General features: G+C 34.8%; 1 protein-coding gene across 8 annotated transcripts in view; it reads right to left on the minus strand.

Moving 5' to 3' along the window:
* The window catches only part of RANBP17 (RAN binding protein 17), a 314,986-nt gene that overhangs the window by 82,570 nt on the left and 215,609 nt on the right, over positions 1–16,807 (minus strand). For all 8 annotated transcript variants that reach the window (XR_007476521.1, XM_049708089.1, XM_033432062.2 and 5 more), the window contains 4 exons: positions 13,219–13,292; positions 12,117–12,197; positions 3,153–3,216; positions 2,953–3,061 (listed from right to left, as the gene is read on the minus strand). Coding sequence is in view for 7 of the 8 variants with exons in the window: in XM_049708089.1 (XP_049564046.1) it covers positions 2,953–3,061; positions 3,153–3,216; positions 12,117–12,197; positions 13,219–13,292 (328 nt within the window). In the remaining variant the exon portion in view is untranslated. The remainder of the gene's footprint in view (positions 1–2,952; positions 3,062–3,152; positions 3,217–12,116; positions 12,198–13,218; positions 13,293–16,807) is intronic.

A 16,807-nucleotide genomic window follows, 5' to 3' on the forward strand; every position in this document is an offset into this window, starting at 1 on the left:
ACATGGATCTGTGCTTCCTTTGACAACATCACTACCTCTTCTTTCCTTGTTTCCATGACAGTGAACACCCAATAGAAAAGTACAGAGCCATCTATATAGGAATTCTGACAGCAACATCCAGTCAATCTAGTTTGTGAGACAAGGCTTCAAATAATAAAACTGTGTTCAGCAGCACTCAACAAATGATTGTCTGTAAAGTAATAACTTGAACAGAGAGCAACAAGTGACTAATCGAGCACAAGAGTGTCCAAGTGTAGCTAATCACTTGCGAAAGTAATCAGCCACTTGGTTTGTTTTGTCTTGGAGAGCCCAATGATCAAACTACTCCCAGAGACAACACAGCAGGCTGAGCTGATTTCAGGAGCCATGATTATGGCATTCTGGTTACAGTATACTTGTGTGTCATTCATTCGCCAAATACTAACTGAGCACGTACAATGTAGAGATACTGAGATTGGTACTAGAAAATATGAAGAAGGCAAAGTCTATAACCTAAAGGAGCTCAACATATTTTGGGAAGAAGAGCAACTCTGGTTTGTAACAGGGGAAGGAAGCTCTCTGATAAGATATACCACAAATCATCACTTGATGCTTGTCATACACGATTAATTATTTTTAAAAGTGAAAAACACTAATAAATAAAAAAGTTTCTTTTCAAACTATGTACAAGTTCCATGAGTGTAGCTGCTATTGTTTTTCATTTTATCTATTCCCAGATTCGATTTATTACATTGAGCATCTACCATGTACCAGGTACTCCCACACAGCCTGTCTTTCCTTTTTCCCAAGGTATCTAAAAACTGCTTTCAGTGTAACAGACGTTTACCTTAAAAAAACCCTCTGAACCAAAAAATTTCAATTTATACTTTATATGTCCTTGGGTTAAATATTTCAAAGGAATCAAATCGTGTGAAACCTAAGACGACCCTATTATTCAATTATATATTTTTACTTCAGTTTCTCATACCTCACAGTTTGCATCAAGCAATACTAAATAAATGTAGTCTTCAAAAAGGCAGCGTGCAATGCAGGGTCTTTCTGGGCATCATCATGACTATCAATTATCAATGCAAAGATAAGCGCAGTAGTGCTGTGAATACTGACAGTGCTATCCTGTTGTTTAAGCTACCACAGGTTTATGGGGGGTTCTTTTGTCCATAACAGCCGTACCAAAAAGGATCTTGACTCATTCCATTTCCAGGTCCCGAAGATGTGCGTGACATGAACCTCCTTCTAGGAAATTTCCTTTAGCTAGTTCTGTTTAACTTTGGCCTCCCTGCTTCTTTCACTCTGTTTGACAGGTCATTAAAAGAGCATTTTTAAGGCTTAGGAAACAAATTAAGTCTAGACAAGGGTGTTACTATCTCCTTCAATGCTTGGACAACAGGGAAAGCAAGAAGGCTAGCTCCTTGAGGGCAGGGGCCAGTATGCCTGACTGGTCTTTGTCTTGCCCTCAGACCTCAGCACAGGGTGCTCTCTAAATGATTATGGAGGACGATGACAAAGAGTCTGGGCTGCTCTTCTGCTCTCCAAGGCAGCAGCTGAGAGGTAATACAGGCCAGTGTGCAGCATGCGAAGCTGTCACTCAGATCCTCCATTTGCCTAAGGTAGCAGATGATTGGGTTTTGCATGCCTGGTTTACACTCTTCAAATATTTATAGACAGTTTTCTTTGCCTCAAGCCCTACTTGTCACTTGGCCAAGTTTTACATACATGGTTCTTTTAATCTTTCTTTAGAAATCAATCCCACTAAGCTCCTTAGTCATTCTTGTTGTATTTTTCACAACTTTTGGCTGTTTGTCTTTCTGGTAATTTATTCTGTTGAAATGCATGAAAATAACATACATATGGAGCAGAGAAGGGTTTAGTCACCTTTCCATTACAAGGGTCAATGCCTTTTACATACAAAATGAAATTATTTATCCCTTTTCCTTATGTATGATCATGTTTAAAAAAAATTCATGTTTAAGTTGATAGATCAGTTAATACATTGCAAGAGAAAGGAAGAAAAAGTATCATCAGTCTTACATTTTCTAAGGATGATATCATATCATCATTGAATTCTCTCATATGTCTATAAACCGATTAATTTAACCTGCAGTATCCAAACATGGGGGAAAATGGGAATTCAGAATAACGTGCTCAACACAGACAGGCCTAAGTGCCCATCTTAAGGTAGCTCGCTATCTACCTGTGGACACTTCTGGCTAACTTCAGCTTTTCAATGAAACAAAAACAAGTTAATTTTTCCCATTAGAAAAGTAATACAGTAAGGAAAATTTCAAATAACCAGAAATGAGGAAAAGTCACCTATAGTGCACTACTCAAAGACAACATTTAACATTTTTGAAGAATTTCATTTAAGCTTTTTTTTTGACGCACTGTTTTTTCCCTCCCAATGGGCATGCTCATAATCATTTGCACAGTTCAATACCTTACGTTTTTGCTTAACATTATATCATAAAACTTCATGTATTACTTTGTCTTCAAGCCATAATTTTTAATGACTACAGACTATTCCATCAAGTAAGTAGATATGCCATAATTTTATAATTCCCTGTTGTTAGACATTTACATCATTGCCATTTTTTTTCTAGATTAAATGCCATTACAAAGAAAATCCTTGTTTATAAAGGTTTTCTGTGTTTACGATTATTCTTTGATTTTGTAGCAGTAAAATTAATGGATCAAAGGATACCCAGAAAATCAGTTTTGAAGTAAAGAGTTAATACAAGTACTATTTGAAGTGAAAAATACCACCTTATATACAAAAATTTGCCTTTTGGCTCTGATGCTAACAAGTGAATGCTCAAATCTCGGAAAGTTGTAGAAAACTGTCAAAGATGGCAAATTCCAATAAGTTAAATGTGGTACTCACAAATACGACACTTCTTTATTCACACAAGTATACTGTTGACCCCTTATTAATTAAGCTTAAATTCTTAACCTTACCTAGATCTACCATCAGAAGACGAGTGAGGGCTGTGTAGAAGGTTGTTCGGCACCTGAAGTCACTGAGACTGTAACTGTCACTGATGCCAAGAAAGGGGAAGTGTTCACTCTGATGAAAGCAAGAGAGCATCCAAAGTTACTAAGCTTTACCTAAACTACCCGGAAAACTCTAGTCATTAATTAAAGGAAATAAGACTCACCGTGTGATTTTTTAACATGAATTTCACGGCATCTATCTTCACAAGTTTTTTTAAAAGGATATAGGTAATAGAAGTTAAGGAATCTGGGGAAATACAATTGTCTTATCAATAAGTAATAGATCACAAAATAACACTGAACTATAATGGCATCAGTTTCTATTTATGAAGAATAAATATTTTTTCTAAAGAGTATTATTCCTATAGAAATGCCTTCCATTCTGTTAAGAATGATAATCCATTATTAACCAGTGCAATTACTTTTCCTATCTTACACATTTTCTAGTTATGGAAAGGGAGAATGACTTTTATAATTAAGACAAAAAGTTTTTTACTATTAAAGCCTTGAGAGTGGAAAATTAAAACTGACCCTTTTTACATTTTGGGTGTAACATGGAACTTCTTTTCACTTAATATTATTTCGTAAAAAATAATTATGAAAGACCCATAATAGGCTATCAAGAAAGAGAAAATTATTCAATTCTAAGAAACATGAGCTCAGTTAGTAGAAATCTAAGGAAGTTCTGCTTTAGATGAAGAAAATCAGAATACAATTAGGAGGATGTAGCAGATTGTATGTCCTCAAGTATTGAAGGCCAGGTTTAAAGGACCTAATATTTCTCAAGTGCCTACTAGGTGTAAGGCATTTTATATTTGTTAACCCACCAAATCTTCATAATTACATTGTTAAATATTACTTATTATGTCTAATCTGTGGATAAGAAAACATAAGCTCAGAGAAATTAAGTTACTTGCCCAAGATTATCCATCTGTGGACTGAGAGTGCTGACATTTGACCTGAGGTTTGATTACAAAGGCTGTGTTCTTTCTACTGTACCACATTATCACCTGAACAGTTCAACTCAGAATGAGAAGAGAGTTGAAAAGTCACAAACATGATCACAAAGCCTAAATAATTTCTGTTTAATGTCATCATCAAAGAAGGGCTGAAGTGGGCTCTAAGAACATCTATTCAGGACACAGACACCCTCTCCTCTTACTTAGGGTTTACCCTAAGTGTTTTCTAGTCATGTGTCTCCTACTCTAGCTAGGGCACCTCTTGGGCATTCCCTACATACTTACTCACACCTTTCTTCAAGCCGTAATAATCTTACATGGTTCCATTTATGTCCCAATGAAAACACTGGCTCTTTTCCTTCACATCATTCCCAAATGCAGATGTATATTAACTCTGTACAGCGGGGCTGATAAGCCTAATTTAAAATTTTAGGCACTCAGGTGTGGGTGTAAAAGAGTAGAAAATGCACTGGAACAAAAGTTAGGAAACCTGGGCTTTCAGCTTGACTACACCATTCAATCAGCAGGATGACAGTCTGAGTACTATACTCAGCGACTCTTAGCCTTAGTTTTCCTCTTCAACAAATGAGGATATACCCAAGCTATCTTGGGTTGTGAGGGCTGTTGTAAGGATCAGATGATGCAAATGTCTTTGCTAAATGTAAATTAGAGAGAAAATACAAAGAAGCAGTGAATGAACCTTTACAGAACGCTTACTACTTGCAAGGTTAATTCTCACAATCCCATGAGATAGTTTCTATTTTTCAAATGAGGAAACAAACTCAAACAATGAAATAAAACTTACCAAAAGACAGGCAATTAGGATGATTTACACTCAAGCCCCTCTGACTCTAAGGCAACCCATTCCAGTTGCATATTAAGCAACTGTATAGTTTGCTTATCTGTATATTATACTGTAAACTTTCTAAGGGCAGTGGCCGCACGTATGCATTTTCCTCAGTACATCGCTCTCAGCGGGTGCTCGATGCACTATGTGTTTCTGGAAGGTTGAAACAAGATCAGGGCTGATAGGTAGCAAGTCTTTCCCTGCTTACAAAGATGCAGATTTGATGATTTTTTCCAGTGTAAATCACTGAGTAGAAGAATTGCCACTCAAACTTCACTCGGTTAAACAGGGGTGGGGATCAATAAGCTAAGAAATATCTTAAGTAATTACCAAATACAATTCTCTTACAATTGCGAAGTTGAAAGTGACAGGGTCTATGGGTAATAAGAATGCTGCCATTAATAGGAATCTTCCTGTCAGTGCTGCTAATAAACAGCAAGTCATGTTTTGACAACAGAATATTTATGGTAGCAATAAACAGAACATTCACAGGAAGAATCTCATATGCCAAAGACACACTTTCTGCAGAACTGCATCTGTGCACTTTGTACCAAGGCCAGCCTCACGGCCTTTTAATTACCTTCTAAAGAAAAAAAAAAAAGGTTAAGAGTGAATTTTTAAACTTTTTCAATAAAGAAAAAAATGAGCGTTCATCTGAATATTTATATTCCCCTATAGGAATTCAATTCAAAGCTAGTTATGGTCCTTAAGAGGATCTATAATTTTTTTAAAAAAGGTAAATAGAAACATCATCATTATAATCTTCATTCTTCTCTAAGAGACTAGGGTTCTTGTAAGTTGCACCATTTTAGTTGGGTGGCAGTACTAGGTTAGATTTCAGAGGCCTGTTGACAACAGTTTATAACAGTACACGTGGTAATGGTGGTTAACAGTAACAACAGTAGTAGAAGTCCAGTAGAGTTAGAGAACTTAATAAAGGTCTCACATTGAACTTATAAATGGTAGAGCCAAGATTCAAATCCAAAGTTCAAAGGCCTGTGTGACTTGAAAGTATAAGCTCTTTTCACTAGGCTATCTCATATCCATTTAATTTTAAAGATGCCAAATGATTCTACAGAGATCACTAGCTTCTTGAGATACAACTGAAACTGGAACTAGGTCCTAGAAGCGACAGGGAAACTGTTCTTTTAGGAGGCATCAACTCATTAGTGAGCCTTCATCACATCCAGGACTGAGCAAACTCCATAACCTGGCTGATACTAACTTACAAACAAAATGCTCATAAAATTTCTGTCTATAACCATGTTGTTATGAAACCACTGACAAAGGTGAAGATGGCCTTACTGATAGTTAGCATGACAAATGGAGAAAGGCAAGAAAAAGTTGAAAGAATGGTGTATCTTAGAGATGGTCAAAATTTTGAAAATCTGCATCCTTTGTAAAGAAGGATAGCCAAATTGAGAATGCCCTGGTTTCTTAAGTTACAGGTACCACACACTTCAGCAGCTAAGGGGCACAGGAGCACCAAGTATGACTTCAATTCATGCTATCAAGTCTTTACTGAGCAACACCATACTTCATCAATCCTAAAACACCACTGATTATAAAAAAACATTCGTATTATATGAGCTACTATGAAAGAAAAGGTATTTTAAAGTATCATCAACTATAAAACATTTTATTTACAGAAGTGTTAAAATGTGACAAAATTTGTTTTAGAATCAAAGAAGTAGTATATTAGATGCATGATATTCACTAAGCACAAGAGGGTGGATAATGGTATTGACCTAGGCAATTATGTAAAAGCCATACATATTTACAAATATTACAGATAGAATTAGATCCTGATGATAGAAGAAAGTTCACAGATAAGAAAATTACCTGTTGGAAATTACTGTAGGTAATATAGTATAAATATACTGTAGGTATATAGTATAATTACTGAAATATTAGTTTAGTTATTTCAAAAGTAGAATTATGCTCATGAACCCTACTAGACTAAAAAAATCCAAACAGGTATAACCAAAATGAAACATCTTAAGGGATACTAATAACTACTTATAAGGACTAAGACTTAAGGTTTAGTATCTCAGTAGGAGAGGTAACAGTATGTTCAAAAGGCCTGCTATGTGATGAAGTTTTGAAACTATAGAGAAAGGAAACAAGAGTCCTAATCCCTAATAATTTACAACTTAATAGGAGAGAGGACTAGCCAATACTAGGCTATATTATATTCATCACCAGAAATATAGATAAGAACTAGGTGTCCAAGAACATTAAGAAAAAGAAAAGGAACGAAAATGAAGTATTTAGTAGCACCTACTATGTGACTGGATCAGTAGAACCAGGTGCTTTATTGTTGTAAGATGACATAGATATATTGTTATGTATTTACTATCTTACCTAATCCTTACAAAATCCTACGAGATAGGTAATATTCCCTTTCTACAAATGAAGAAACTGAGTCTCAGAGAAATTAAATGACTCATTCATGTTCTTTCAGTTAACATAGTGACTAAGGATTATAACTACTTCAGGATGGCTCTACCAAGTTTTTAGCTAAACCTGAAAATTAAAAGAGACCTAAGTGAGTTACAATGGATCAAATGAAGAGAACAGCACACGTGGTAATTCAGTGAAAGATAATGAAGGGTGTCAAGGGGAAGGCAAAAATAAATTTCCTTGGCCCAAGTATAAAGTACAAATTGTGGTTGAGTGGTAGATCAGGAAATTAGTTATGGGAACTCAATAAGTCAAGTACCATTAAAGAACTCAAGCTTAAATTGGTAATTTTACTTTGACCCAAGAAGCAAGTGGAAGTGACTCTGGGCTTTTGGGAAGAAAAACGATCAGATCAAAACAATACTCGAGGAAGGTAATCCTGTGAAGCAAGAATATATAAAGAACTGAGAGAAGGCCTGCATAAGTGGGCTACAGAAGAGGAGTAGCAGATTCTCACCCTTGATGCCAGCACAAAAACAAACAAATAGAGCAGATAAATTACTAGATGACTTTTCCAAAGATGATAGAGACCGCAAACAAAGAAATAAATCAACATTTCTTTTGATGAGAAATGTTAATAGAAGTATGCCTGAGGGATGTTGCTGAAACTAGTTTTATTTAACATTCTGAAAACCATCTGGAGATGGTGATATTCGCTGAAATAAAGCAATGCATTTTAATACTGTTTCACAAAAGCAGAATTACTACGGTTTATTACTAAATATTTCCTGTAACAGACATACCCGATTTTACTTCCATCCTTCACCCTTATTTCATTCTAGACCCTTGTTTCATCTTTCATCCTTTAGTCTTTCCTGATCCTCCACCTCATTCAGGATTCACCAAATCCTGGTGTACAGGAACTATGGGAGATAGTCCCAGTCTTAGAGAGTTAGTCTGAAGCCAAATGGAAGCAATTCTTTCTTTTTTTTTTTTTTTTTCCAATTCTTTCTTTAACAGATAACCTGAGCCAGCTTCATGGGCGTCCAGAATATGCACTTGCACAGGGGCCTCTGCTTATAAAGGCCTCTGCTTGGTTCAATGCTCTGCTGATGAGGACTTGAAATTCTTAATCATTTATGAACAAGGCACCCCACATTTTCACTTCGTACTGGGACCCGTGAATTATGTATGTGGTCTTGCAATAACATGATGAAGTTATTAATTCTAAGAATTGTTTAAGTTAACATTATCAATAGGGTAAAGTGAGTTTGGATAAATTCATGAATTTATGTAGAACCCTTTAATGGGGTCTGTTTTTTAAAAGCTGAAGATATTGTGGGTTTTCTCAAACCTTTGAGGATGATGTAATAAGGGCAGCTACCAACAGAGGGCCTAACAGAAAATGAAATTTCCTTTCTCATTATTATCTATCTGAAACCCAGAGACATGTAAATGCTATAAATTTTAGTAAACAATGAATTGCAGTAGAAATATTGATCAATTATTTTTCAAAGGAAGAAAAATTTAAAATAATGATTAATAAACAAACAGAATTTTGGATGAAATGTGACACTTCCCTCCCTCTTTCTCAGCATGTAAAATAAGTAAGTTTATTTGATAGCTCTGTATGACCCTTATTCTTGCTCCAGTTTTCCTGGCAGCTTCCTTGTCCTAATCACTTAAACCATCTTACTCCTTTCCCAATTAGATAGAAACTAGAATTTATGACTGGAAATCATTTCAAAGCAGGAAAAAGATCCCCAGGTATTAAACCTAACTGTGGAGGGCTGCCCCAGGACAGAGTCATTTCAACTCTGTGCCTGTTAGAGAAAGCTATTTAGAATCTGGAATTCTTGAAATTTAGTCTTGGAAATTTAGAAAGTACATTAAAAAGTTACTAGATATGCTTGCTAAGTGTATCATATATGCCACATGTAATGAGTCTGTCGGGAAAACAAACTTTCTCTCAAAAAGGCCACTAGATTTTAAAATTACAATAATCTTACCAGTTTAGAAAGCTTCAAATTTACCAACAGAAACCTTGGGGTGAATGCAACAAGGGCTTTCCAGTTAAAACCTGAGGACTTAACATAATGGTATCCTCCTCACACACATTATTCTTTGGAAAACTAGACTATTTCTAAAAACATCAAGTCCGCCTTTTCCAAGTGAAGACAAATTCCCTTAGAGAAGAGCTTGTAGGAGAAATACCCGATTTTTCTGTTTAGGACATTCAGTTCTATTTTCTGATTAACTTAAGGCAGAAGTCCTCAAAGTATGGTCCTTGAGCCACCAGCATCACCTGGAGTTGATGAAAATGCAAATTCTCAGGCCTCAGTCTGACCCCTCCTAAAACAGAAACTCTGGGGGTGGGGGTGGGGTCCAGGAATTTGTATCTTAACAAGAACTCCAGTGATTCTGATTATCACTGAGGTTTGAGACAGTAACCATCAGGGCCAGGTTACCATTCCAGGTTACTCTGCCTTAGGCAAGTAAACACAAGGCTTTTTAGCGCTTCTCAAAAATGAGGATCTTTTGTGATTTCAATTTCCAAACAACCAGTCAGATACAAGACCACCAAAGTTCAGAGAAGGGCTGTGAGGACCATAAATAATGAGTAAGATTCACTCTGAAGAAGATAAAAATAGAAAAAACAAAAAAATAAGTATTTGAAGACATGCATTATAAAAGTAATAAGGAACATTTAAAAATTTTATAGTAAGATAACATGCTTTTCATTTATTTGTTACTAGTATTTTAAATATAAATATTTTGAATATTACTATATAAACATACTTCCATTTATAGAGGCCAAAAGGTGATGATTTTTATCTTGCATAACTGTTTCTATTGCTGAAGAGTGTCACCTTATTTTTAACACAGAAATAATGTATTGCTTTAAAATCAGGATTTAAAAACACATTACAATAAAGAAATCGATTAGAAACAACAAAACATGCATTAAGTAACCAGCAACTGCACTGAAATAGATACACCACTCACATATTCCATTATGTAAATGAATTCAAAGATATTTCATGACTGATCAGCTAGAAGGGACATAATGATTTATAATTCAAATAACTGAGCAGTGAAATCAAATTGAGTTAATATATATTTCTAAATATGCAAACCTGAAATAATTGTTTAAAAATATAAATCAATGTACCCAAGTTGAAATTATGCCTATCCCTTGGTTTAAAACGCAAGCTATTAAACTTTTATCTAATAAGCTTTCTGAAAATACGATTCTTTTATTAACTTCAAAAAAGGAGTGCTCAAAAGCAGTAAGTGACTTGTAAGATAAATGGTTATAATCTCAGGATTAAAGAATATATAAAAGGTATAAGTGATAGGAAAGGATCTTTAATAGCAGATACAAATAAATTAGGCATTATGTAAATCATACAAAAAACAATACAAATCAAATTAATTTTATATTAGATTTCAATTTCAACCTAAAAAATAGGGGAAATCTAAACATAGATATGTGCTATAAAATAATATAGGCTTCTTTCCAGATAATATGTTCTCAAAGTAATACATTGTGAAAAGGCCAGAGTTTGCAATACTAGGAAGTACTTATAAACCACTTCATATGTTAGAAATAAAGAGTATTTCAGCATTATTATTAAAAAAAAATACAGGTTGAGTTTTTTTTTTAATAAGAAAAAATACATATCTTAAAAAGCCAAAATGACCACTGGAATTGGGTTGTACATCACTTTCCAGTAAAAAGGAAAAACAGCCTGGACAGGTGTAATTTATCATTTTTCTGATTTAATATCAAAGAAATATATTAAAATAATAAAAAGAATCCTGAAATCCTCAAAATTTGTAGTGATAAATAGCCCTCCCTGTCTTTATTGCATTATACCTACTAACAGAAATATTGCATGGTGGATTTTGCCAGACAAGGACGATTATTTTCCAATAAAAAGTTGCATATTAAATTCCAGCACAAAAGTGGGTGTCTAATACTTTGGAAATCTTTTATGGTTTGCCAAGGAACACAATTTTAAACTTAACTAATATAAACATATTCCTGGAGTGAACCTACATTAAAGATTTCCATCCAATGCCACCCATTTTCAGAATGCTGTCCTCATGCTAAAATATCAGCTAATCTTAGTGGTTAACTAAACCAACACTTATTTTTCACAACTCCTACATATTTGATAGCTAACATATAAAAGACAATCGACATACTTCTCTAGCATTGGTAGAAACATTATAATAGTATCAACTATAATCTAATAAGAAAGGATGATTCTGGTTTTAGATTTTAAAAATCTGCTAAAGAGAAATCTAAACATTTAATGTGTAATGGGAAATCTTATTTTAGAGCAAATAAGATGTTGATTTGGTAGAGGAAATAATCAAAGAAGAGGTCAAAAACCTTGTAATTCCCTTTCTATTACTCCTTTGTGCCTCTTAACTAGTGAAAATAATATTTGTTTTAACTGAAGAACACTGAAGAAATACTGATTCTTAGGAATTCAGTTTTTATAAAATAATATTTTTGGAACATTTTGACTTTCTTAAAATTAGTTACATGTTTTTTAAAACAAGAACGTCCTGACAATTATGAAAAATTACGGATTAAAACATATGTGGTTTGCATACTTTCTTATATATCCATTTATAAGCTTGGATGGGTATAAACATTAACTTTAACTAGTTAGAAATCTATATATCCATATAAATTCAATTGTGACTCTGAATAAAATTTTCACATTATATAGCTAATATAAATCTTTCAAAATTAGGCATTTACAGATAAGGCTAAATGAAAGGGTTTTTATTAAAAAAATAAAAAAAACACTTGAAAGATTATAAATAAGGAAAATACCTGGCCAACAGAATGCACTTGTTAGGTTGTTTATGTACATTATCAGATATAGTAAAAAGGATATCCAACAGAAAGGTCATTTAGGAACTGAAGAGTCCTTGAAATGACAGGCTCACATCTTCCCCAGTATTTAAGGTTTGTAACACTAAATATGAAAAAAAAGTTTTTAATTATAATGAAGGTATTTGTTTGTGTAGGGAGAACATGGAAATACACATACACTCATGTCAGTTAAATGACCTAAATCACAAATATCTCATAAAGTGGGTTTAAATATCAATGGAACATTTTCTATTCTTTTCATAGCATATTCAAAATTATATACAAGCAATGAACACTGCTCTCCAAATGGTGTATTATTCTATAAATTTAGTTTTGTAAATTAAAAAGTTGCCTAAATGTTTCACAGAAGAAACATTAAGTTTGTATCCAAAATAAACATAGTAGGGAGTGACAACAGGAGTTACAAAGGAAGTCAAATAGAGACTCACAGTTACTGCCAAGAAGTGAACCATCAAACTTGTGGTTCCAAAACTCACTTCCTATGATCATGATTGTTTATCTAGCTTTGTTCTCTGCAAGTAAGGCAGTGCTACCTATCTGTTACACAGATGAAGAAAGATGTCAAGTGGAGGCATAGAAGTTTAGGCTAAGTGTACAAAGTTATGTCTATGACCAGAAACTAGTTAATTTTGCTAATATTGTAAGGATACTTTAAGGACAGTTTCCATGAATATGTCTCTGATAGTCATAGGTTTCTACTGGAATCAATGAATGCCCTGTCTGAAGGCAACCAAATCTCTCTCCATGATTCCAATTTGCAATAATCTCTTGAGTTGGTCTTTAAAATTGAGTATTTTCTTTTTAATTAAAAAAGGCGGTCCAATTGAACTGAAGAGTCAAAGTCTGTAAACTTTTCAAAACCATGTTTTGATACTGCATACTGCAGTAGTACGGATACCTTGACAAATAACATATTTTGGATGGTGAATTTTAAATACGTGAAATTAAGTTTCAGATAAGAACAATGCTACCGTTCTAAGAATTAAAGCATAATTTAAAAAGTCTCTTATTAAAAATTAATATTTCTGGAGAGATTTAAGCACAGTAAAAAGGTCAAAGCAACACAACAACAGAAAAATCAAAGAACCAAAGCAGGAACTCACATTTTCGTCATGAATGTTTCTAGAACATGGTTGTCATCTGTTATTCCTAAGACTTCTGACATACGGGCATATACCTGCATGAAAACATTTAATTGTTAAAAACTTTATCATTAACATATATTTTCAAAAGACTATTCAAATTGAACAAATGTAAACAAATGTAAAGATTTAATGCATTGTTCCCTACAGTGATGTAGGGAACGAGTGGGGAGAACAAATTAAGAATTTTAAAAAATTTTTATAATTTAAAAATTTACCCTCCTCTTTCTCTTCCAGGAAGCACCTCCCTTATTTTGAAATATATACATACCCACATAAACCCACATTCACATACTCATTTTATTCCCAGCATACCCCATAGCTTTTTTTTTTTCTCAAAGTGGTAATAAAGCACCCCTTTCTCAAAGGCAGGTATATGTAGGTAAAGGGCTGGAAAGTGGAGTGCCTCAATAAAAGATTCCAACATTTAAAAAATTTCCATCTCTTCCAGATTTTAGCAAGCCATCAAATAATTCAGGATTATGTTAGGCAGCTATAAAAATAAGGATTTCAAAAATAAGAGGAAGTTAAAGAATTTATAGAAATTCTCCTCAAGTATCTCAATAAGCTCCCCCAAATATACAGATAGGTCTTACTTTCCATGCTGAAACTGAAATCCCAGGCTCAGGGATTCTCTGCTGAATACATCAGGGTCTGGGAATCCACTAAGCTTCCCATTAGGGAGTGATGGTTGCAGAGTTTGGGGTGTAACATTTCATTTCCAACCTAAGCCGCATTGAGCTTATAAACACATATCCCACTACAAGTGGGAAAATGCCACTGGCAGCCAATTGAATATTCCCTCTAATAGCCTGGCAAAGCTGAGAGGTGGGTTGACACCTTCATACTCCCTGATGCTCTGGTATGATTCCAGGTTATCTCTGCCAGACACCAGCTGTATGGGATTTCTCTTCTCCGATTTGATTCCTTGTGATTGCGTTCTCTTACTCTCTCCTGATCTGACTATTTCCTATGGTATGGCAACTTAGCTTTCACTCCCTCTGCCTTTTGTTCTTCATACGTAAACACTACCTTGATATAATGTCATAGGTTGTGAAGGTGAGATAAAAATCACAGGACACCACAAATCATCCAGAGTTACATGGTGATACAGGGGAGGAAAGCTGTTCATTGCACAGATCTCATGTTTGGATTTTAAACACTATTCAACCAGAAGCTTGTGTTCCAGGCTTTTGACTTAAGTCCTACGACCAGGAGCTCCTCAGGCCAGTAGAGTGAATCAGAGAGAGAGAGAAAGAGAGGGAAAGGAAGGGGCAGGCGAAAGAAGGGGCAGAAGGGTAGAGGGGAGAAGCTGGGGGAGAGAGAAAGAAAGGAAGATTGAGATTCAAATTCCTGTTGCTTCTCCTGCTAACTTCTGAGCCCTAATAGAAAAGCATTTCAATTCCAGTATCTGTGACTTGGCTCATGAGAGTAGGTCTTCATCTCTTGTAAGATCAAAGCTATCACTGTTTTTGTAAGATGTCTGCTGAGAAGAGGGAGCTAGGGAGAAAGAACCTAGGGAAGTTAGTTAACACCAAATCCTCAATCATCAGAAACCTTTAAGCCCATAGAAGGCTCAAAGGAAGACTGGTTGTAAAAAGGGAAGTTTCCCTTATCTCAACATGATCCAAAAGCTCTCTCATGAATGGGAGTAAGTCGGGCCCCTTTGAAAATCTGATATTGATATGACTATGGCACACAAGGCCCTTCACAACTTGGCCCCAACCCACCTCCTCATCTATCATTTCCCTCAACCTGAAGCCACAATGAAATACTCATGAAATACTGAGGCTTCTCATGCAATTACAGATCTCTATGAGTTCATGTGCTGTTCATTTTTCCTGAATCAGCCTTCTTCCTCCTCTTCCCCTGATTCTCATTCAAAAGTCATCTCTGAAGCCTTCCTTCCATTTCCAGGTAGGGTAAGTTGCGCCCTCCTTTACATTCCTATAGCGTCTGGTCCATTCCTCTAGCATGGTGCTTTTCACATTGTAATTGTTTGGGTGTCCATCTCCCCTCCTACACTGTATTTTTGTAAAATAAAATTTTACACTTTCAAGACTTTTCAAATGCTATTTTTTATGGCAAAGATCTAGTTAGTCTAATTTTGATTTTGCCCATGCCACACTGAATAGAAATGTAACAAAAATGTGATTTTAAACATTAAGACATTTAAACATATTAAAAATATTTTTAAAATTGATAGTCCCTGCAAGGAAGTTTTCTGTTGTGTCTCTGGCATTCAAGAAAGACGGAATCTAAGCAGGCAGATCTGTTGTGCTCTGCTGTCAAAACAGCTTCTCAAAGCATCACATTTGACCCAATACGATACTGGAAAAAACAGTCAACATTGACACATGGCACTGCTTTAATCCACAATTATCCTTGTAACTTGCACCATTCCTTTTATCATCCATTAGCTTTGATTCCCATTATCCCATCTAGAACTGTGTCAACGCTTTTGTCCCTAGGGATTTCTCTCCACTACTAGGATCTGACAGCCAAGCTTGAGTACTAAACAGGATCATTACCTCTTAAATCCACTTATCTGATCTACTGAATAGTAAATTGAAAAGCTCATTAAGAGCAACAATCTGATTTGTTTTCACGTGTGACAGGGTCATTTAAAATCAAGGTATGATTACTGCATTTCTTTTAAAAGACCATCTCACGTTTTCCAAGGCACCTTATCATTCAGAGAGCATGCAGATAATATGAAAATGTCTTCGAAAATTTGAAATGTAGTTATACCATAGATACACATAATTTGGGGGTGAGGACTAATCTGTCCAGTGAGGAAACATCTATAAGATTATTTATCATAAAGCACAAGTCAATGAAGTTTTCTACAGAAAAAATTCGTACACAATATTTACGGGTTTTCAACATTTTCTAAAAATTCTATCACTTCACCAAAAATAATTTTTAGGACAGCAAGAAACTACATCACAATACATACTCATTTTAGGGAAAGATATAGGAGTTGGCGTAGGAATGCAAGAAAAGGAAAAAAGCTCACTTTCAGTTCATAGATTTCTAATCTTTTATTTCATAATCAATTAAGATAATTTGGTCATAGTGAAAAATAAGCAAAAATCTAAGAAATAAGAGACTAATAAGCCCATTTGTGTTATCCTTCTCTGAAGGACACAATGAAGTTGAATAAATCGTTATGCTTTTGGTTATGTGTTTCACATAACCTAGTTTTTGCCTGTCAGCCTGTGCCTTCCTCCCTTTCTTCTTCTTCTTTTCTTTTTTTTTAAATATGCCTGCCCTTCTCTGTTAGACTACAAACTCCCTGAGGGTGGAGATGATGCTCTGTCTTTTATCTCCCATGCCTAATACTCAATAAATGTTTGTTAAATGAATAACAAGAATGTAATGTTAAAATGTGTATTTTGGCTGATTCCATTCCATTCATAATTTTGTAACAAAAGGAAAACAACCAGTAAGACGTGTGTTTTTTTTACGAAGAATTTTTTTTCCTGTAAAGATAATATATTCCAAATTCTACTCACTCTGGTGACCACTGGTAAAGTTTTGTTATTTA

The sequence above is a fragment of the Orcinus orca genome, chromosome 3 (genome assembly GCF_937001465.1).
Source record: "Orcinus orca chromosome 3, mOrcOrc1.1, whole genome shotgun sequence".
Classification (NCBI taxonomy): Eukaryota; Metazoa; Chordata; class Mammalia; order Artiodactyla; family Delphinidae; genus Orcinus; species Orcinus orca.